The sequence below is a fragment of the Rhea pennata genome, chromosome 23 (genome assembly GCF_028389875.1).
Source record: "Rhea pennata isolate bPtePen1 chromosome 23, bPtePen1.pri, whole genome shotgun sequence".
NCBI lineage: Eukaryota > Metazoa > Chordata > Aves > Rheiformes > Rheidae > Rhea > Rhea pennata.
Window position 1 is genome coordinate 1,339,277 of NC_084685.1, and position 23,428 is coordinate 1,362,704.

Sequence of the window (23,428 nt, forward strand, 5' to 3'; positions counted from 1 at the left end):
TTAATTAATTAATTTTAATCTGCATTAGGTCTACAGGACAGGATGCCAAAAACATGCTTTACTCAGAAATTTCAGACTTTGTGGTCAACACTTCACATTTATTTTACTGCCAGCCTCATAGTAAGAGTGGTTTTCTTGTTTTGTTTTCTCTCCTCTCTGAAGTTCAAAATACAGAAATGGGCTTTGTGTCCAAATATAGAGCGGATAAAAACAGTCAGCTTTTTACAGCACCACCAAAATTATGTGGTGATCTTCTACTTAAACTTCAGAGTTTATTCTGAAAATGCTTAAGCAATGCAGTTGTCATTCTTTCTACTAATTAGACTATAGAAGTTGAGTCCTGAAAACAAACAATTGCTAGAAAAAAATTTAAACCTTTAGTACTTTAAAAAATGCAAACTACATTTAATGAATTAGTAAAATTATTATCTGAGCTTTGTAAATTGATATTGTTAATAATGTGAAAGCAAGTGTATAACATAACAGCTTTAAAAATATTTTGTTCAGAAGTTTTTGAAATGCTAGAAATCTGGCAACCTATTTTTTTTATTTTTAGTCAAACATTTTATCAATACAGACATTTAAGCAACTGCTATAAATGAGTGATCAAATGATTATTAAAATCCCATTTCATGGCTCCTCCTCCAACGCCAGCAGGACACTCATGTTTTTAATATTGGTTAGCAAGTCGAAATCCATTTTCAGTATGCTTTATTCTATGAAAGGATTTTTGCTAAGTTATACTGAAGAAAAGATCAAAACAGATGCACAAAGAGTGAAGTTTAGATTTATTTTATGCTTTGATTATATATCAAAATTGTGCTGAGAATATAGTGTAATATTCTTTCCTTGAGTATCTCATCAGGCATGCTAGTTTTTTTCCACTGTGCTACAGTATCTTTGTTGAAGTTTCTTTTAATAATTTTGGCAAAGTTCAGTGTACACCACTACTCAACTAAGTTGTAGTACGCATTAAGAATTCAGTAAAACATTTTTGCAAATTTAAAGGTGAATTTGAGTACCCACAAATCACATAAGTCAAAGAACTTGATATAGCTTGTAAACAAAACTTTAACTGAATTTCATTGTCAATTGTGGAAAAGTATAGTTCACTTTTCATGTTCAATGGAAATACTAAGATAACTGGAGATTTTGGCAGAAATAAATACAAAATGCAGCTTTATAATTCTTGAGGAAGACAGTTTTAACATTTTTGTTCCTTATTTGCTTAGTAAACATTATCATTGAAGTGTTAGCTTTTTTTCCCCCTCCCCCATAAACATGCACTGGCATTTCATTTCTCCTGGGCTAACACCTGAAATACACATTAATGCTATCTTCCTTCCAGGGTGCACACCAATTTAAATTTGATTCCAATTAAGCCTCCCCTGTACCAGATCCCCTTCACAATGGTTACTGAAATGCAAATACTTATTGTGATTATAGGGTTTTGTTCAATGCCACAAGATATATGGTAATTTTGCATTAAGACATAAATACTATGAAGTCATATCAATAAACAGCAATCCCTTGCGTTAAAACACAATTACAAGCCAGATTCTTACTACAAGGAAAAGCCTGAAATATATACCCAGGCAACAACCCTCTGACTTCACCGCTCAAGTAAGGAGCAGAGATGACAGGATTTGGCCCATTAACTTTATGAAGAGGAAAAGAAAAGGAAAAGAAAAAAAGAAAAAAAGAAAAAAAGCTTAACACTAAAATTTTGAAAAGCATTCTAAGCTATTTTATGGCCAATTACATTAATTTAAAAAGAACAGAGCCTGACACAAGGGCAAACCCATTTTTGAGAACCAGATATACACCCTCACTTCAGTTCAGGTCAAAACTCAAACCATGCATTTATATACCAAACCCACAATAATAAAATGTGGGAAGGCTAACTGTTAACATTCTGATAAAATACAATTTTTATGAAAGACACCAGACAGGAATAGAAGACAAAGGGAGGAGTATGACAACTGAAGTTTAACTTCCCCAATAGTCTGTGTTTAGAATGTTGTATTCAAGTACGAGCAACGTATTTGAGAGAGAGATACGTTAATTTGGATGTTTAGAGGTCCGGCAATAATTTTCTTTAGAGCAAGTTTTAATCCTTTTGTTTTTCCTCTTGCTTGAGAAGCAAATGTTCTTCATTGGGGTACAGCATGGCTCAGATGCAACAGAAGAGTATTGTCAAGACTTGCCAGTTAAAATTGACATCTAAGATTGTCCAAGACAAAGGTCAATAGAAGCACACATAATACCCCAATAACATAGCTAGTAATTTCCCCAAAAGATTTTTTTTTTAAAAAAAAAAAAAAAAAAAAAGCCTTTATTACAAGGCATGAGAATTCTAAGGCAAATTGTTCATCATGGCAGAACATCAAAACGTCAATGACGGAATTGAGCAGAATACGAAGAGAATGTTTGTGTTATCTGTAGCAAAAGCTTAGTCTACTGTGCCACAGCACCTAATTTATAATTCTCATCCCTAGACAAAAATTAGTTCAAATTAGACTAAGATGCTTAAGATTAAAACCATTTCCCTATGTGTTTGTACACTGAATAATATGATAGAGGTGGATCCTAACAGAACGGCCTCTAGAGGGACTCCACAGTTCATAACAAAAAGGAATAAAATTAACACCATTGTAGGCTCTGCTTCCTCCTTCACATTACATTAGAGGATTATATTTAAACTAGACCTCCATGAACGTTTGGGTACATTTCAACACTTTTTAAAAACAAAAAAAAAAGTTTCAAAATTAGATGCTGTTAAATTAATGAACACCAATTAAACAAGGAGTGCCCTTTGGGCTATCTGCAATTTCTCCTACTTTTCAGTCTGATGTCCACAGTGCTACATGTTGGAAAGCACAAGAAATTTTGCATGAATTTGATCACTCACATAGGCAGTTATATTTTGAAAACCAATGTTTTTCGCAAGAATTACCAATGAAATAATGTTTTAGGACACAATTGAATTTGAAATAGGTAATGTTTTGAATAGTTTTTTGAGTTTTATTGAAATCTTACATGAACAAGAAATTGGAAATACAATCACATCAAGGAACAAATTGCCACGGCTTTGACGTTTTAAGCCAAACAAATTTTGTAGGGCAGATTTTCAAAAAGGTGTGAAGTTATAACAATTTAAAAACACAGTTAACCTACTTCTAGGAATGCAAAACATACAATCATGTTATTTTCAATACAAGAAAACTTAATTTGTTTTAATTTCTTAAAACTACTAAGACAAAGCACTAGCTTTTACTTTTATGTACAGCATACTCCTATGTAGTCTATCCCAAATCCAAAAAAAAAAAAAAACAAAAAACAAAAAACCTGTCCAAAACCAGAGGTTCTGCAAAATCATGATTGAACAGTGTGCCATTCCTGCTTTTAAACTGCTAAAATGAAGCCTAAAATGATAAAAGCATTGAAACCCCATATGGAGTTCAGGAATTCTGCAAGCCCAGTAATGTCCAAGTGCGTTATGAAAAAGAAAACTAAGAGACTCGAGTATATACACAATAGAGTGATTCTTCAGCCCAATACAAATGGCAGCCAATCGCTACTGAAGGATGAAACATTAAGCCAATTTTGTTTTGAAGGATGTAGAGCTATAGCCAATTCTATGTTGCCAATATTCTCAATCCCTCCTCACTTGTCTACTTCCACTGTTGCCCATAAGTATCCTGATAAAATTCCTGGTTGTCATTATTGTAACCATAGTTACCGGCATAGTCACCACCTTGCTGGAGCGGCTGTTGAGCGATGGGTTGGGAGCCCCAGTTCTGCTGGTTGTTGGTCTGACGGCGCTTGGAATCAGGTTGGTTGTACCCATCTGCCTTTCTCTTGCCTCCTACGTTGCCCCCACGGTTGCCCCTGGCTCCACGAGCACCGCGTCCTCTCTGTTGCTGCGTAGGACCCCCTCTCCCACCCCTGGCTCCTCTTGGTGGTCCCATAGGTGCCCCCCTCTGTGAATAGCCAGCTCTACCTCTTGGTGGTGGTGCTCCCCGCCCCCTAGGTGGAGGAGGAGCACCTCTCCCACCCCTTCCTCCTCCTCCTCTTCCTCTTATAGCATAGCCATCATCATAGCCGTAATAGGGATCTTCATAGCCACCACGGTAGTCATGATAGTCATAACCATAATAATCATCATAATAATCTTCATAGCCATAGTAATCTGGGGGATAGCCATATCCACCTCTCCCTCCACGGCCTCTGCCTCTAATAGGAGGTGGCATACGAGGTGGAGGGTAGTAATAATAGTCTTCATACCTATTAAGAAAAAGAAACGTGCATTAATTTATCTTCAAAAGTCTCCCAAAATAAACCACATTTTTCCCATGTTAATTAACAACACACAGAATAAAGTGATTCACATTCTTCTAAGCGAGCTCATATTTAGCAGTATAATTCATTTTTAAAGAAGTGCAAAAAATGAACACTCACGCAGTGCTTCTGGAGGCTTGTCTGGCAGCCTGACGTTCCTTCCTTTTCTTATCAGGTGGTTTTGCTAACACTATTTCAATTTCTTCCCCTTCTATCTCTTTTCCATTCATTTCATTCATAGCCTGTACAAAAATCAGAAGAGAAACATCTAAAACTTCACTTCCATTCAACAGAAAAATAAGAGTTCCTGGAAAAAAGCAGTTGGGCTGCTGCAGATTAAACTGCTTTCTATGTTTTACTTCTGTGCTACTTGAATAGAATTTGACGTATTGTTCTTTCAAGTCCTGCTTTATCCATTAGTTACACTGAAGCAGGACTTTTTCATATTACTACATTTCATATCTATAATTTTATATTATATATACCTTTTCTTTGTATCATCAGGTGAAATAATTGGATTAAGACACTTTTAGAAAAGTCATTTCAAAGAAAACATCAGCAGAAGTTCTCACTACTTACTGACAAAAAAAAAATCAGCTTGCTTGTAAGCCAGGCAGAAAACACACACAAGAAAAAGGAACATTTATACATTTGGACTTCCTAACTAGTCAAATGTGCTATGTGAAAGTCTTGAAGGACGTCAAGTATTTTACACTCAGCTGACTCTGATGATTTTTGGGGGGGGGGGGGGAGAAGGGAAATCAAAGGGGATTTGAAGTCACATGTTGAGGAAAAGACTACTGAAACTTGGTGATCTTATCAAGTGAGGCAAAAATCTTCCAGAAAAGTAATGTATACATGAAGTTCATAGCTATCAAATGCATACACAAATAGATACTTAAAGGTGGCACACACACAAAAGTACAATCAGGACTCTACCTCCAATTCTGATCTTGGATTATCTACTTTGTATTTAGTATTTCTGGGTACCAATATATATGCATTAACAAAGACTTTACAGGTCTGTACAGCTACATGCCTCCCCAAAATATTAAAGATCAAGGCTAACTTATTCCAAAGGAGGTATGAAAATAAGCAGACCCTGGAATCAATGAGCCAATTCTGGTTTTCCATGTTTAGTATCTTAATAATGCTTTAAATTAATAAGCCAAACACCTGTTCACAAGAATTTGTAATTAAAAAAAAAAAAAAAATACAAACTAATTTAGTGGCCAGAAATCAGAAGGGGAGATGTGGTAATACTCCAGCTTGTTCCAGAGAAGAAGATTATTATTAAAGATGCTCTAGTACTGATTTAGGTTTAACTCTTCATAGAAAGATGCTAGCCAATAGCAGTATTCAGTTGCCCAAATGCAACAGAAAATTTAGAATAAAGATCTACTGGGAAGTTTGACGGACAGGGGCTAATGTGTTTTTAAGATGTAATGCATTAAAACATGTCAGGAAATAAATATCACTGACTTACCCTTTCAGGGAACATTCAGGCTTCCTTACCCTCTCTTGGACAGGGTCCAAGACTATCCAAACTGGCTTCTCAACTTCATTAAATATGAGTGACATTCATTCTAAAGCCATATTCATAAAGCATTCTGAAAAGACTTCAAGGTACATAACCCCTCCCTCCCACCCCCATAAAAATCTAAGTAGGTATTAAAAAAAAAAAAGAGAGAGAGAGAGAGAGAGGCAGGCAGCGATTTCTATAAAATTCAAGTCCCTGAAATACAAGCAGTAGAGACTACAGAAAAGGATGATTTAGAACTCCTTTGAAGCTCAAAATAATCTTTAATGTTTAAGAATGTGCTTAAATGAAATGCTCTAGGGAGCATGTATGGTTAGAGAAAAGATATATGTGTTGAAGGACTTGCTAGTGTCATTCCTCTCTTTCACAAATTACTGCTTGAACTACCTTGCAATTTCTATTCACTATTTTGTCATCCTGAAAACTACACAAAGATTTTAAATAGGGTCTTTGAGAGACAACTGATACCTTCTGTCAGTGTTTCCTCAGAAAAACTGTCTAGGTTGATTTCCCCCCCCCCCCTTTCTTCTCTAGACTCTCCTGCATTTGTCTAGATCTCTTTTCCAGTCTACTTGTTTGCTACAGTTTTGTCCTTTGAAAGTTTCAAACCCTCATAGCTACTGAAATCACAGGAACAAAATCCTTACAATTAAAATTCTTCCAATGGGAACCTTATTTAATGTGCTCTACAGATTATCTCACCAAGTTAAATGTTGCAAAGAAATTCTTAAAAACATTTATAGAAGATAAACTCCTCACATCTAATTCAGCTAGGAGAAAAAAGAATAATCAACCTACCTTCACTGCTGCACCTCTGTCCTCAAAATGAACAAAAGCATAATCCTTCAACTTTTTTACTCTTTCCAGCTTTCCAAATTCAGAAAAGGATTTCTCAAGAATTTCTTCTGTCACAGTAGTGGCCAAGTTTCTTACAAATAAAACTTTCACCTAGTAAAAGATGAGTAAAAAAGTTGCAAACTTTAAAAATTATGCATCAAAAGAAACAAACATTAACTAAAGAGATGTTATTACTCTTCTGTGCATTACTAATTTTTGATTAATCCTGTAAATTCTGTGCCTGCATCCAGAAATTACACCTGCAAGAAATTTCTACATTTTGTCCTTCTACACTTCCCCTCCATGATCAGCAGCATATCCAACACTGATCTGGTTCTGTGATGCCACAAGTCCCAGGAAAATTTTAGTAATGAACTTCAAGAGCAAAGAGTTATCCCAAAACACATGGAGAAAGAGCATGTCATTCTCTGTGCTGCTCTTCAAGTCATCTCACCCTACGAAGTGCTCTTTCAAAACATCCACCTACTACTCATTAACAGTAGAAGCAGAATGCTAAGATAAACAGACTTGTGTGCCAATCTGGCAGAATAATTCTGTATACTATTGATTTAAATGTGAATAGCCAGTTAGAACTGTAACACAGTTGATGTGTTACACAGTCAACTGATTTGCAGTACTCAGACCATGCCAGAGCCTAGACTGCTGACTACAAAAAAGCCCTCAAATTGCCTTCAGCTCCCTCAAAACTAGTATTGCTTCCAAAACACAACAGCATCTAATGAAGTTTCTAATTACCTTTGCCATGACTTCTGGATCAGGTTCCTCTACTGGGTCAGCCCACTCCACTGTCACAACATTTCCCCAGACTTTTACTTTTCCACTCATCAGGCGTCGTCGAGCTTGTGCTGCTGACTTGTGATCTTCATATTCCAAGAAGCAGAATCCTCGATTCTTCTTTTTATCATCAGGTTGGTGATAGAGGATTACATCCACCAAACCCTCTGAAAAATATGTCTTTAGTATTGGGTTTAAAAAAAAAAAAGCTTACCTCCCACTAGATTCTACTCTACAAAATACATATTAGATTATTTTAATACACAGCCTCTGAACTTAACATCTAAAGTGAAAGAAGAAAAAGAGATAGTATGAGAAAATGATGTAAACAAACCAAAATTGGATATCCACATACAACACATTCAATTCACCTACAAACAGGTTACCTAGAAGGTGAAAATCTCCAAAACAGACTTACCTCAAAACTAGGGCCTCCAAGACATCAACACAAACAGTTCACACAGTGACAATTTGCTACAAATTCTTTTATTATCTTTACTTTTGTGAAAAGAAGCCAGCACTACTACATGGTATCTCCCCTGCCTCCAGAGGAAGCTGGAGAGTGTTTCTTCCACATCTCTCTCTCTCTCTCTCTCTCTCTCCAACAAGGGGAGAGACAAGGAAATGAACATTCACTTTGTTTTCACCACTTCCCTGCAGTACTTATAAATAGCAATCCTAAAAAAGAAGCAATACATTAAAATTTTCCTATGGGAAGAAGAACAGGTAACCAAGATTTCAACCTCTTGTATAAAGCAGAAGCATCCTTCCAGTAACAAGCTGATTGGTTTCTTCCTACCTGTTGCATATCCTGGGGAACAGTAAGATTCCTTCTACCCTGATTCAATATTGCCTCTCAGCTGATTTCTGTGTGCTGCTTCCCTGTCATTCTTCAGCACACTTTTTTTTGAGGCTCCTCAAAAGCCTCTCAGACAAGAATACTGTAGATCTGAACACTAAACTAGAACAGATAACTCAGATTTCCACATCTTTTCCAAATTAATGTCCATCTCAAATTATAATCCTACAGTATCAGTAATTTCACAAACAGCAAGACAAAGCAAACTCAAAACATACACTAGTCCCTTTACACTCCATCACATAGTACATTCGATATATAAAATCTCTACCACAAATAAAAAATGAAATAGTTTTAAATGATATCTGAAAGCATTTGTCACATAGCTGGAACTACAGAAGAGTGACCAAAACAGTAGTTTGGAATCAGTGCAACAAACTTGTTAAGATGCTCTTTACCTGTGACTTTACTGAACTCTTCCAATATGTTTTCCTTGGTCTTGTTCTTTGGAATTGACCCAACAAATAACCTGTTGTTTGCCACAGAGATGCATACTCCAAGGTGCTTCCCCGGACGAATTTCATAGTTGTCACACTGCAAAAATAAGGTGCCATTCATTTGCATTACCCATTACAATATGGGTGAAAAGAACCCCCCAAAAAAATCAGTCAGCTATTCTCTTCCGACTCTCTAATCTTTATACATGAACATTGAATTCACATGACGAAACAACTACTACAACTGCAACTTGGTCAGCACTGAATTAGAAGAATATTGGCAAGTTTACATTTTCCACTGAAAATTTTGAATATTCTGTTGAATTGGAAGCTACAGAAATAAACCAATGTACAAGGAACAGGACCTAGATAAAAACTCTAAGGGGTAGACATATTCACATACTGTTCATCTCATACTTGAAAGCTACTTCTAGACAAAAAGGTGGCTTCCTCCTGTATTTGGGCTTAATACTGATCACTGCTGCTATTATTAAAGCACAAATGCATAGCATTACAGATATTGTGAGTACTTCCACTTTTCCAGTTTCTTTTAATTTGATAGGTTCTTAACACAAAGCACATTTGCTCTGCAACAGTCACAAGCCTAAATTACAGTGCGCTTCCTTGTTTCTTCCCCTCCCACTCTTATGCCAGAGGTTTTTTGGATCCTGTAAATAGTACACCTCTACTGTTTAAACTTTCCATAAAAAAATTAAAATACTGTCATTTAGCCTATTCCTTCATATCACACTTCTAGTCACAATAAGACTGCTCTGTGGACAACATTCTTTGATAGATATTTAAAGACCAGAGAATTCAGCCTTTAAAAAAGTCTACTAGAATTCAAGACGGACATCATCTTTGGCTTAGGTTGGATTTTCAAATGGGCATAAGTCCAATCACCAGCCAGCTTCTGAAAAACCCAACTTTTAAAGAGTAAATTTTCAGTCATTTTTATCTCAGCTGAGACAGTCACACACAAAAAAGCAATATCTTCAATAATTCTTCGTGAATATGGAGGTTAAAGCAAAGTTAAAGCAAAGTACCACAAGCTATCAGATAAGATCACGTTAGGGAAGACGAAATGTTTCAGAATTTTACTTCACACAACACAGTGGTTCATAACACAGTAAAATTTTGCGCTTTAGTGTCATGAAGTTGATCTGAATCTGCCTTTCAAAGTATAGTTCATATGCCATTTTACACCAAATCAATCCTATTTCCATTACTACACGCACATCTGAAGTGCAGCATTCACATGGTGTAAAGAAGCAAAAAAACCTTGAAGTTTCAACTTATTTTCAGTGTTGTAAAAAAAAAAAAAAAAACTCGTTTTTCTATTAAGGTTGAATTAGCACCAAAAATTGTAAATGTGCTGGGCCCCATTATTTTTCCTCTGCCAGTCTGTAAAAAACAAGCGTGTCCAAGATAATGAACATTAGTAAGGCTGGGGAGAAGAAGGGGTAGAGAAGAAGCTTTTCTCCTTCAAAAGTGGAAGTAACTCAGTATCCATCGTTCCTCTTCAGATGCTGAAACCCAAAAGCAATCAGTTTCAAAAGCACACTTCATTAGAGCATGACATTCAAGCAGGTATTATGAAGCAAAGAAAAAAAAGTAATAATAATAAAAAAAAACCCAGCACCCTAAGTGGGGAATATACAAATCCTAATCTTAGAGCTCAGTACAACAAATGCAATTGTATCTATGTACATCAGATATCTGCGAGAAACTAACACTGGAACATTAAGACGCAGTGACTCCTTCTGAAATCATTCCACTGGACTAGTACCACAGCCTGAATTTCTTTATCTTCTTTTTTTTTCAGCTTGAATAGTTGTTTGGGGTTCTCCACATCTCCTTGATTTATCTGAGATCAACTGAATTCTGTTGAAGTAACTGGGTTCCAGCATTTCAATTATTCTGGTTCCAAGTATAAGCATTATTTCATAGCCATATTCAATACTTCGGGATCCACAAATTGATCCACCTAATTCCATTTGCTACTCTTGGGCATATAAAGGCCACGTTACACTGCTATGCTGGTAAGTAACTTTGTAAAGTCAGGCCTTAAATATTCACTCTTTAGTGCATTCATTTTAAAATTTCTGGCAGAAAGCATGCTAGCATGTCAACAACAAGTACAAAACTCATCCATGGCTGACATCTCTTAGAGACTACTTTCAGAGGCCAGGTTAAGCAAGTCAACCAATCTGATAGCAATCCCTAGAAAAGAAAAACAAGAGGTGGCAATGTGCTTGTCAAACCCTCTAGTCAGGTTTGCATTTGAGCTAACTGCATAACCTGTGAACCATAAAGATGGAAGACATCTAGTCAGACACCCCTTCACTGGAACAGAAGGAAGACGCAGCATCTCCAACTGGCTCTTTATAGTAAGAAGGTAACAGAACTTAAACACAGTGAAACTTAAAGAATATATTTTCAAATTCTAATCAAGTAAACTCTTATCCTAATTACCCAAGGACTCTAACAGATGGAGGGCTACAGCTCTAGAAGTAAAGCTTTATTTGTATTTATGGTACACACTAAAGCAAATTAGGAAATAACTTTTTAAGGAAGTCAAATTCGAGTCTGTCAATGAATGCTTTTAATATGCTTACTGTTTTCATCTTGTGCTATCTGAAAATGAGTTACTCACCAGCTTGACTGCTTCCTGTGCTGCATCTTTACTACAAAAGGTAATGAAAGCATAACCTCTGTTTTGACCAGAAAGAGGATCCATCATAAGGCGCAGATCCCAAATGGGACCAGCCTTCTCAAAGAGCGGTACCAACTCATCTTCATACAAGTCTCGGGGGATCTTGCCAACAAAAACCTAAACAAAAAAAAAAAAAAAAAAAGAAGAAGAAGAGGAGGAGGACACTTAACTAAAGATTTTGCAAAAATACAAACTTGCTTTTAATGTTTGAAAGTTCCTTGGAAAGTAAGTAAGTACACTGCTGCATAAACCAGCACAGCAGAAACACCGTAGAATTAACTGTGGACAGTATTATTGTATCTCCTACCAAGTCTTCTAAACTTCCCACTTACATTAAGTGCTAGGTTCTGCATATGAAAAATGTGGTTTTGTTATTTTCAATTAGAAGGTCAAATTTCTACAACTGAAAAGGCAAATGGGCCTTACCTGGTTATAATTTTGGCAATTAAGAACAAAAATCTTACAGATTATCTAAGGTATCCTATATTACCCCAGGCCAAAGCACTTCCTCGTTCTTGCAGTTTTCCCAAATCGCTTTCTAGTCCAGTCTTGATTAGAAAATTACAGACATGGAGAAGTCTACAAACATCCTTACTAAAAGTTGCCCCAATGGTCATTTTCACTTTTAATATACACTGTAATATTATTTCTAGTCTGGATTTCTATTTCAACTTACACCAACTGAATCTTATCATATTTGTCTGAGAAAATCTGGAGTCCTCATATTTTTGTTCCTTATGTAGAGCGATGACTATTCACGTTCGTTCAAGTGTTTGTTAAGGAGTTTAATCGGTTCAGCTGAGGTCTCACTAGAAAAGATTTTTTCAATTGTTTAAACACTGTAGCTCTTCTCTGAATTCTCAATATCTTTGAACTGCTGATACAAATAAATTTTGCAAAAATCCTAGTTAGATCAAATTCTACTCATTTTAAATCATAGGCTCTTCAAATGACTCTTTCCTACAGCAGGAATCTTGTTACCATGTCTGCCAAAGATGGATCATTTTAAGAGTTGGTAGCACTGAAAATATGGAAGTTCTCTTTAGCTCAAGAGTAGGAAGGACTTTACAGATTGTTTTAGATAATTCAGTTTTCTAAAACATTTTAATCAAAACTTGCAAAATACACTTTTATCTACCTAAGTTAGAGATAAACTATTAATAATTTCCCCACTATTTACGGACACTTGCCAAATTGACTGTTTTAACTACTTTAAATACTACTATATCACATAGGTTTTTACTCAATTGTAGTACTACCAATTTTACCCAAGCTTCTCTCCAAGCTGACTGAAGACGCACCTAACTTTTTTCTTCTAAAATGTAGTCTAGATAGAGCTTCTCACTGTATGTTTTTAAAGATTAGTTTGGACAATGCAGTTTACCAAGGCAAAGTAGAGTTTATTCTTATTTTTGCAAATTTTAGTTTTAGCTGTATCATCTAAACATGAGCTAGGCTTCTTAACTTCAAACATTAGTCATACTGAAACAACTTAGTAGAAGCCAACCTTTCTCATCTAGGCAAAGCCTTGCCAATAATCACATCCTGTACTGAAGACTTGGCAGACAACACCAAAACTGAAAGTTCTCAAAATACCCTCATAGGTTTGTTCATATTGATGCTTATGAGGAGAATATCATGATTCCAATAAAAGAAAAAGCAGAATACAAGTTATTTTCCTCACAGGAAAGCTAGAGCCTTTAGATGTTTACATTACATCTTCCCGATTTTTCAGAGATTCGGTTTCTAAAACATTTTTTTCACATAACTTAGGCTCTCAGTTCACTGAACGCCAACTGGCCAAGCATTATTTGCTATAGGGGAAAAAGGAATGGATCTCTCACACTGAACAAAAATTTAATGCTAGAGCCAGGAAGCCTTTCTGAAGAAAGGCTAAAATCGTTTCAAGAAATGTTTCTATTGTCATTACATTACTGTCAGGAGCAATTCATTCCAAATCCCATATGCAAAGTTGAAAGACAAAAAATGTTACCTTCACGGAAGTGCACAAAACAGGAACTGCAACTGGCTACTAAGGCAGTGAGATGTCAACAGAACAGTCAAACTGAAAGTGTTTAAGTTAGTCAGACATAAAAAGTCCACACTAAATTCTTTGCTTCAGACTTCACAGTCACTCAACAGAAACCGAAGCTGATGGGCCAAATACTCTGCATTAGAAAGAAATAACCCTACTCAAAAAAAACCAAAAAAAAAACCAAAACAAAACAAAAAAAAAAACAAACAAACAAAAACCCACTACTTTTCCAGCTATTTACCTTCCTTAAAGTTTCTCCATTTCCTTGTTTCCTTCTTGTCTCTTTGGTTCATTCTCTAAACTGAGTATTATTCTCTCTACAAATTTAAGACCACAATCAAAGCTGTAAAATTGCTATTACAATTCAGTTCAATTGCTAATAAATTTCAATTCTGGTAATACACTCCAGGAACTGGGATGAACAACAGAATTAAAGATTTCATTTGAATAGACTGGTATCTGACCTATGTTCTAGAGTAATTTCACATCTGTACTGGGAGGACTAAATGTTTCTATGGGATAAATGATAATTCTGAAGTGAATTCACTCTGAACCTGCAAGCTTTATATACTAACTATATGATCAATACTAGACATGACAAATGCCGTGTAGGTATCTTGGAAGAGTCTGAAGAAACATCCGCAATAAACTTCCTTAGGTACACTGGTAAGTTTGCAGAGTTTCTAAAATACCAAAAAATGTAAATATCAGATGTCTTATTTCATACTGCAATTCCATCACAAAAGTACGGTGAAAAAACAATTTGAAAATGGGCATTACCAGTGACACAACACAGGTCTGATCATCACAGTGATGCAACGCAGATCTGGTTTAAGTAGGATCAACTGCCTCACCTCTGTGCCTTTGCAGAGATCACTATTAGACTTGCTTTTTCCCATTTTGCTACCTAAAGGAGCTGCAAATCAAAGTCTCCCATTTTATTTTTTTCTTATTACTGTTTTAAATTGAGTAAGAAAATTCTTTCAACTAGGAAGAATTTCAATTTGTTTCATGAACAACAGACTTTCCAGGGCATTATTCAGGGATGCAAACCACCTCAGCACTCTAGATGACACATCTTTCAATTATTTTAACTGCTGAGCTTTTTTTGTTAACATCCTAAACTAATAAAAATTGTTTTGTTGTAAGAGCTTCTTCAAAACTTCGTCTCCTTGTAATAGTGCTTCATGTTCAGCCAATCTTTTTTAAATGACAGATTTAAATGTCAAATTAGCGTAGGCCACTTGACTGCTTCAATTCATCCAAATATACAGCCTTCATGAAAATAAGGAAATTAACAGAAATTCTGGTACTTACAGTACAATAACCTTCCAGTGGAAGAGAGGCATCTAAAGGACAAGAGTTTCAAGCTAAACCTCCACATTCTTCCAGTACAAAAGTTATATTCTCTGTGCATTAAACCCAGCAAAATCTCTCCCTAGTTCAACTCCTGCTGAGTTTATTACACCATGCTTCTTAAGTTAGAGAATTATATCATCTGAGTTTTCCCATTCAATTTACTATAGACAAACGAATTTTACTTACTGCAACATCCACAGCATATAAGATAACATTTTCCATCTGACAAGTTAACCTCACAACCATTCTCTGACTTTTCACAAATTCTGACCATGCATCCATATAGGGTCAGATGCAATACCATTTTACCACTCATAGAGCTAAAAGTAATTCTGCATTTTTGCCAAAGACATTCAAAGTTCATGGTCATCATAGATTTATCTAATAAGTTTCAGCTCTGAAAAAGACATATGGCCTCAATTTTATACAGCCTAAACTGTTTCATAAATATACAACCTTGTATGTGATTAACTTAGCATGCATCAAGCAAATAATCATCTATTGGGAAGTAATTTCAAGTTTTCATTTCACATCATTGAAATACACTGAATTAGAAGTCTCTGAAAACTTCAGGATCTAAAGAAAGCAGCACTGTACAAGCCCCTTGAGAATAAGCAATTAGCAGCATTTTCAGATGCAAATGAGAAAGCAAGTGTAAGGAGAGACTAGGGAGAAAAAAAAAAGACCACATAACTGTTTCCATTCTCATCTAATGGACACTTTCATGAACATCAAAGTACCAACTTCTTATGACCTCACTATAATCAAAACGCTTTACCTTGTAGCTACAAGTCTTTAAGTTCACACTAAATCCTGTTTCAATTATGTTTGCCTCCAAACTTCCACACAGCTGTAACTACTTTGCCCTTTTAACTTAAAAGAACCACATTCCCAAAAGATCCAGCTGCTATTAAAGCCCACCCACTTGCATATATACATTAGACAGCTTCTCCCACATAATCCTTTCATCAAAACATTCAGTATGACACTTTTTAAATGTGAATATTTGACATGCTGAACATCCCATGAAGGTTAATTTTCCTACACAGAATATTGAAGCAGATCTTGAAGGAGATTCAGAAGTAGAGTTGCCATGTTATAAAATGCACTTTGATGCTAGAGACTCAAGGCCCAATAGGTTTGTCCTTGGAATTGTAGAAAAGCTGCATCATACTCTGATTTGTTCATCTCCAACTGGCAGTGCAATTTACTTCTTCCATCTACTAGCTTCAAAATCATGGCATATCAATTAGAAGTGGAAACCCTTTCCAAACCTGTACTCCAGTTTCATAAGCAACAGTAACAGCTCATGATCCTCATCATTCAGTCACAGCCTCCTGTTGATTACCTTACGCCAGCTTTTAGGCTCAGAGCGTTCTGTCAGCTGATTAAGCTTTAAATTTTACTAAAACAGCAGAAAACCCAGCCAGCAAATAAAGGAACAATGAAAAGTACATCTGCCAAACTGGCAGGGAAATCTGTCCACAGAAGAGTAGCAAGCATGTATACTCACACTGGAAAGCAGCAAGTCAGAAAAGATAAAAATTGCAGCAGTGCAGCTCCCCAATAAAACATAGTCTAGAGAGGTACATCTCTGCATTTCAGGTTAGCAGACACTTGCAATACTTTTCTTTAGCTAAACCCTTCAGCTAACCCTTTTCTATTAGCTAAGCCCAGAAAACAGAACAGTAAAGTTAGCATTCATGAGCTAGAAAATCATTTCATATACAAATATTTACAGCAGAAAGACTCCATACATTTGTGTAATTTTAAAAAAGTTTACCTAGTGTGCATTTTGTCAAAATTGGTAATAGCATTTGAGTACCCTTAAGAAGAGGTTTGCCATTAATGACATCAGTGACAGTTTTGGCATTAACGTATCTGAGCTGCTGCAAGCTGCGAGAGCTATAACACTCTTCAAAATAAATTGCAGACAAAAGATTCACTGCCACAATCTAAAAGACTCTATCTTATGTCTTTTCCAATATTGCGGAGAAAAATAGGGAAAAGAAGCATTTACGCACCTATAAGACTGGAAGTGCTGAGGATAAGACAGAAGAGGTTGTCATATGCTTAAAAGAAAATAATCTCATGCCATGGAAAACTGTCACACAATAACCTCCAGGAGTTTGAACATGCCTTCCTTGTCTGCTAAACAGTAATACCAGGCTTAAGAGGTTGAGTACTATGTCTTGGAATCCAACAGCAAGAGCTAAGCCTAAATATAATAAAGTATACACCAGTTTAGACAAGGTGTTCAGCACCTCAGCCAGTAAAACTGAGCAGTATTCCTAAAGGAAGCAGTCTCAAAATAATCCTGCAGAACACTAGGATTAAATTAATTTGGTAGAAGTATGGTTTCTGTAAATGGTCAGTTCACTTTTGCTACAGACTCTAATGCTGATTCATCAGAGAAGCATTAATGTCCTTATCTTAGGGGAATTTCCACAAGTTCCAACAAACTTCCTGCAATTTAAAAGAATAAAACCATACCGCTAGTAGCGCAATAAATTAGCCAGCTTCATACTCTTCCCTGTGACTTCCTAAAGATGCTAATCACAGAAAATATCTAGTCATCAATCCAGTATTTTCAGTCACCAGGCATAGTGCATTTAAGTAACGCTTTTTTATCAGCACATAATAACACTGGCACATAACAAAATTTGTTAAAGACTCATAAACCATTTTCCAGAACACAAAAAAGGCAAAACTTTAAAGGAGAGTCTGTGCAGCTTGTTTCGCAATTTAGGACATGGTTACTATTGTACTAAGGGCATCTGTAAAGCATGATAGTTTCAGTATCAACAAGCTTCACAGATGTTTCTGTACAGACTGAAGCAAATGCAAATAAACCATTCACTAATAATTAGTAATGTAAGTTGCCCTTTTCAAAACTTTGTATAAGGGTACCTTTACACAATACTGAAAAGTCTTTTTCACATTCAGCACATTGCATGAAATAATCTTTGCTGCTGTCCATCAAATTGTATTTTCATTATGAATAACAGCCAAATACTTGTTAGTTACACTTTTAGATATACAGCTAATACCTACATTAGTCATTTTATTAAGCTATGTTAAGCTGGACCATGAAGTTTCTAATTTATGTTTTAGGAAATTTTGTGTAGCCTTCCCCAGCATCCTCCACCTGCATTTTCCACCAACCTATTATCTTGCTTTCTACAGACTACTCAGAAGCAAGAAACACTTGTTAAAAACAGAAGCGCACTTTTCTCTACAATGCTTTAAACTTTCACTTGCAATATAATTTATTTCAATGAGGTTAGTCTACGTATACTAACCTCTGTCCCAATACCAGGCTGAACACCAGAATATACAGTATCTGGAGGAGGGCCTCCATATTTCCTCTGTCCTGTGGTTACATCCAAAGTATAACCAGTCCTCTCTAGCAAAGCCTGGAGGAAAGTAAAAAAGAAAGAAAAAAAGTCACATTAGTTAGGGGGTAGAGGTAATGAATGTTAAAAAAAAAACATCAAGAATAAAATAACATTTTCCAAGACAAACGCTTCCTTACTTGCTCATTGCCACACTTTAGAACAAAGCGTGTCTGGATCAAATATAAATGAGATATAAGAAACTACATATAAACAGCAAAATCAGTTTCATATTGACGGAGGTAAATGGAAACAACCAATTTTCTTTTTTCTTATTTGCTGCTTTACTCTTTAACATTGTGCAAGTACCTTCAACACTCCAAAACACCAAGCAATTTTTTCCCATCTACTTTGTACCTAAGTTTTGCATAACTAAAAAATTCTAACTAACATAGACTCAATCTTCCTGAGCTGTCAATAAGTCTCATACTAATTTTAGAAGCTCATATGAACTTTACATTTTAAGATGAAAATAAATCTTCTCAAGCAGACCTCAATGTTAGGTAAAGACTGTAAAAACAAAGTTTATGCATTTCTGTAACTGTATAAGACTGGCATTTCAAACAAGGAGACACTCTCTCTTCTGAATTTCTATCTTGCATAAATTTCTTTAAAGCATAAACATGAACACACTTACTCTGGTAATACCGGTGATCTTTAAGGACATCCAAAATTACTTCAGTCTGTGTACAAGTAATACATTAATTCTCTGGTATAGAAAAAAAAATATATAGATATATATTTTTCCCCGCCAAATGTTACCTTGATCTTTGCTTCATCCGGTCCCTTTGTTGACTCCTGTACTTTGCTTCCTTGTTTCTCTCTTTGCCTGTAGGTCTTCATAACTCCACATAAAAATGCACTTTTGTTCTGTAGATACAATTTATAAAGTAATTCAATTGTGTGTATGAAAAGCCCTGGGAATCCACCGAATCTTACACTCCATACTGTTGAGATCACTGTATCAAGCCAATGCAACAAATAAAATGTCAAAAGAATTCTTTAGAAAATTTCTGAAGGAATTAATTGAACAAACTTATACAACTGAAAAGACTATCAGCTTCCAAGTAGTAGTTTTACCTTATTTGCTCAATAGCACGCTCATTTTACCATCTGAGAGTTTTTGCTTTGCACTCAAATACCTACACATTTAAGGCAATTTTTAACAGGCTTGTTATTTGGGTTTGAAGTATTAGAATATAGGAACACGAATGAATTTTTAAGTAATAACTCTCCTGTGAGTAGTGTCAGGACACTATTTATACTTATGTGCTCATACTCCTGGAGCTCTCACCTTACCTGTACATGCGACAGGTCACTTTCTTTAAACTGCTGTAATACAGAGAGGGCTCCTTCTTCATTAAATTCCCTAAGAGCATCAATTGCTCTTTCATCAAGATCGACATAAGCTACCAACCCTAAAAGTTAAAGATAAAGAAGTTACAGATTTCTATTTAATTTCATACAAACTAAGCACTATGCAGTTTGCTTTTAAAGTCAAACAAGTTACGTTCCATATCAATAGAGAATTATACATTTAATATCAATTACATATTCCTACACAAGCATACGAAAGAACATGAGTACAATGAAAAAGTTAAATTAAAATGTATATACCTAAGCACTAACTGAATTGCAAGATTATACTCCAGTGTAACAGTTTTTGAACATTTGGGAATCAAATCTGCTGCACAATGTTACACATCAGGGTTTGAAATAATGAACTCTGGCTCACTTCTAGTAGATTTATAAATTTCAATTTCACGCTTCCTTCTCTTGAACAGAGCTGTTCTAAAGTAAACTATTGCATGAACATTACATGTATCCTATGTGAAAAAGGAGCCACCTGACTGAGAATTAAACACTTACAAAGCGCTATCCCACAATATATTAGGAAGTAGAATGGTTTATTCACTCTTTCCTCCAGCTTTAGAAAGCAAAAATCAGTGAACTTCTTACGTGTCTATTTTTTTAAAACTTGTTTTGTTGTCCATGCAGTTCAACAGCCAGAATTCAAAAAGGTATTATTTCGAGCCCTGCTATGTACCCAAACAGGCTAATGTTAATTTTACAGGTGCAGTCTCCCCCAAGAAACATTGGACTAGTTCCGAAGCACTTTTTTCAGTTTAAGAATCTTTATGGTTTATTGTTTTTTTGGTAATGTACTTGTGTGTGCTGTGGAGTATGAGAACTGTAGACGTTAAGATTTACACTTTCTAAACCACAGAGTGAAATTTAGGGACAGATAATCAAGAGCTCCACACACTTTGCAACAACTCTATCTTCAGAATACACAGATTACTTAACTGCGACTTGAATATAAAAATGCACAGTAGTGCCAAGCCCAAGGACTACATTTCAGAAGTGATCCTGCATATTGGAAGGCACCTGTATGCTTTAGGTAAGACCTCAGCAGATTAAGAAACCCAAAGTTCAGTCCCAAATTTAGCTCTGGTGTCAAAAATAGTTTGTTTCACTGACAAACCCCTGCACAATGCAAATATCTTCAGTTGGTATTAAGGAAATGTGAATAAATGTTGTCATAAGTTGCTCATGCAACAGAATTATACTAAGTAGTCAGGTTCTGGGCTGAAAAGCTTTAACTCCTTTGAAAACTCCTCACAACACAACATAACTGCAACACAGCTAGAGCCCCACAAGTTCCTCTGCTCAGGTATTTACACCTACTCTCAAACCATCAAGTGCACATTGTCATGATCAAGTTCAAAAGTGCATGTCTACAGCCAATAAAAGCTGGCAAAGGCTTGATGAAGCTCACTGTGTATGACTTCCAAAAGACATCATCCATGTGAGCCAGAATATCACACTGAAGATGGATAAAGTATTGTTTTTGAACTGCCTTAAGTCAGTGGAATTTTGACTCTCTTCAACAAAAACTCATCTTGCCACCAAGGCATTCAAGATAAACACAGGAAGCAGTTCTACTGCATCTTGTATATCTGTTCACAGAACACACTCTAAAGAGGAAAAGAAAGTTTCTGTTTACAGGACAAAATAAGGGCATTACAAAAACAAAATAGAAAAACATTTTTCTATAGAGAAGCCTTCTCTCTGGCACTTGCAGAGACCACTTGCTACCAGCAAGGTATTACTCAAGTTGCTAGATAGCTTAGTCCTAAACTTTGTCAAAAAGCAGTCTGTGTCAAACTGAACACTTCAGTGTAATAACCATCATGGATTCAACTGTCCACTCAGAACTAGAGAGAACACAAAATCCACAGGCAGACTCAATTCAAATGTAGTCCCAGGCAAGACAAGCTAGTTGCTTCCCTAAGTCACCTATCCAGCCTTTCAGGATTTAAGAACCACTGTGAGGAGTTGACAGTAGAAAAGTAAAAGCAAAATGATGATTTGGACTGAAGAAAAAAAAAATGTACAGTTTAGTATGCTCAAACACACATCTTTATTTGACAAGTTCTAACAAACTAGTGCTCTGGGCCCTAAAGCAACTAAGATATCACATACAACACTAAGGATGTGTCAAGCAATTAGTCAGTGTCAAACCCAATTTGCCTTTAGGGATGTCAAAGTAGCAAAACATTCAGAGCTACACAGATCAAAAACAATGATTTTTTAAAACCTTAGTCTATAAAAATTTGAAAATGGTATGCCCTCACTTTCATAACCAATCAGAAACAAGAAATGCATATTATACCTGTCTGAAATATTTCATCAAGTCTCTCTGCCACCTTCTGTGGGAGGCCTGCCTCTATCAGTGTCTTGTAGTGTTCTGTGTGAGTTACACTGGAAGTATCCATTGGTTCTTCCTCTTCTTTTAACTGTACCGCATTACCATTCACCTGATTAGCCATTTTATTATGCTGCTGGAAAAAATTCAGGAGCTATATTACAATAAGCCAGAAATAACTAGTTTGTAGGACAATGCATGATTTATCTAAACTAATTTGTATACATGCTGCAAATGACCTGTATCAAAAGTTTTATTTAATACTTTCTGGATGCAGCTGATCTAAATTTCAAAAGAAAGTACAACCCTTAATACTGTGGAAAATGTACATGGAAGAATTCACATTATTTTTTAAATGTACTTCATGTACATAGCAATGTCTAAACTTTATCTGCTCATTATCAGTAAATTCACTGGTTACCATAGCAGCTGGAAAGTACTGGGATACGATATAACATCCTTTAAAGAAGAATTAGAAGAGCTAGTGCTATTTTCATCTCCCATTTCTCCAGTTTTAAAACAACGATATAAAATTTAGTGAACATATAGCCCTGCAGGGTAGCTTAACACATCAAAATGTCAATACTTGTTTGCTTATTTTCACTTTCTTAGCTTGTTGCCATGTCTTCCTTCAAACCCAACATGTTATATAAAACTAGTCAAACACTTTCTCACAACACTGACAGAACTCAATAAAGAGTAAAAGCTGCACTCTGAAGCACATTGAAATTTCAATCTACTACTGAGCTGTTTCCATGCTTTCAGATTTATTCAAATAGAAACTCTACAAATCACAGCAACTTTTTAAAAATCTATAACTTACTGGTTTAAAAGGAAGCCATGACTGCAGCGTCTTGAGTTCTCATATATGTAAAAAAACTTGATGCAAGAATTAACAAACTGATCGCAAATATGTGCACTGGGAAAGTGCACAACTATCTTCTCAGACAATTCTGGTGGGCTCTGCCCAATTGATTAAAAACAGTTTCAATTTCCCAATTAGCCAGCCAACAGATATATAGTACTCTTAAATAAAAAGGCTGACAAGAGGCAATTCAACTACCCAACAGAGAACATTACGATGACCAATTCTTAAGTTCAGAAATGAAATGAGGCTCAGACTTTAAAAGATAGGGAAGAAGTAAACGATCAGCAGTGAAAATGATAACCAGAGGGGTATATGCAGCATGGTAGGAGCAACGCAGTAAGTACTGGAATACAGATATGAAGATGATTCAAGAACAGTTTTTTTAGAACGCTGAAGCCTCAAGCTATTTACTATGCTAAATAGTTCTACTGCAGAACAAGCCTCCAAAAATAACCACACCTAAAACAGTCACTTTGTACATTCATCCCTTCTAAACTAAAGCTAATGAACTGTTTGGGTGAAGATTTGCAAGCTGCA

At 35.8% G+C, this 23,428-nt stretch overlaps 1 protein-coding gene across 5 annotated transcripts in view; it reads right to left on the reverse strand.

Annotated features, from left to right (window-relative positions):
- Positions 1-773: 773 nt before the first annotated feature.
- The window catches only part of HNRNPR (heterogeneous nuclear ribonucleoprotein R), a 28,139-nt gene continuing 5,484 nt past the window's right edge, over positions 774-23,428 (reverse strand). Inside the window, exons 2-11 of one of the 5 annotated variants that reach the window (XM_062594017.1) lie at positions 21,991-22,156; positions 19,614-19,732; positions 19,077-19,184; positions 18,222-18,335; positions 11,466-11,642; positions 8,771-8,906; positions 7,475-7,680; positions 6,680-6,829; positions 4,462-4,583; positions 774-4,287 (exon numbers count right to left, since the gene is read on the reverse strand). In XM_062594017.1, the coding sequence (XP_062450001.1) occupies positions 3,675-4,287; positions 4,462-4,583; positions 6,680-6,829; positions 7,475-7,680; positions 8,771-8,906; positions 11,466-11,642; positions 18,222-18,335; positions 19,077-19,184; positions 19,614-19,732; positions 21,991-22,156 (1,911 nt within the window). In that variant the 3' untranslated portion in view covers positions 774-3,674. Of the gene's footprint in view, positions 4,288-4,461; positions 4,584-6,679; positions 6,830-7,474; positions 7,681-8,770; positions 8,907-11,465; positions 11,643-18,221; positions 18,336-19,076; positions 19,185-19,613; positions 19,733-21,990; positions 22,178-23,428 lie in introns of all 5 variants that reach the window. The other 4 variants (XM_062594016.1, XM_062594015.1, XM_062594019.1 and 1 more) reach the window with 4 other exon arrangements.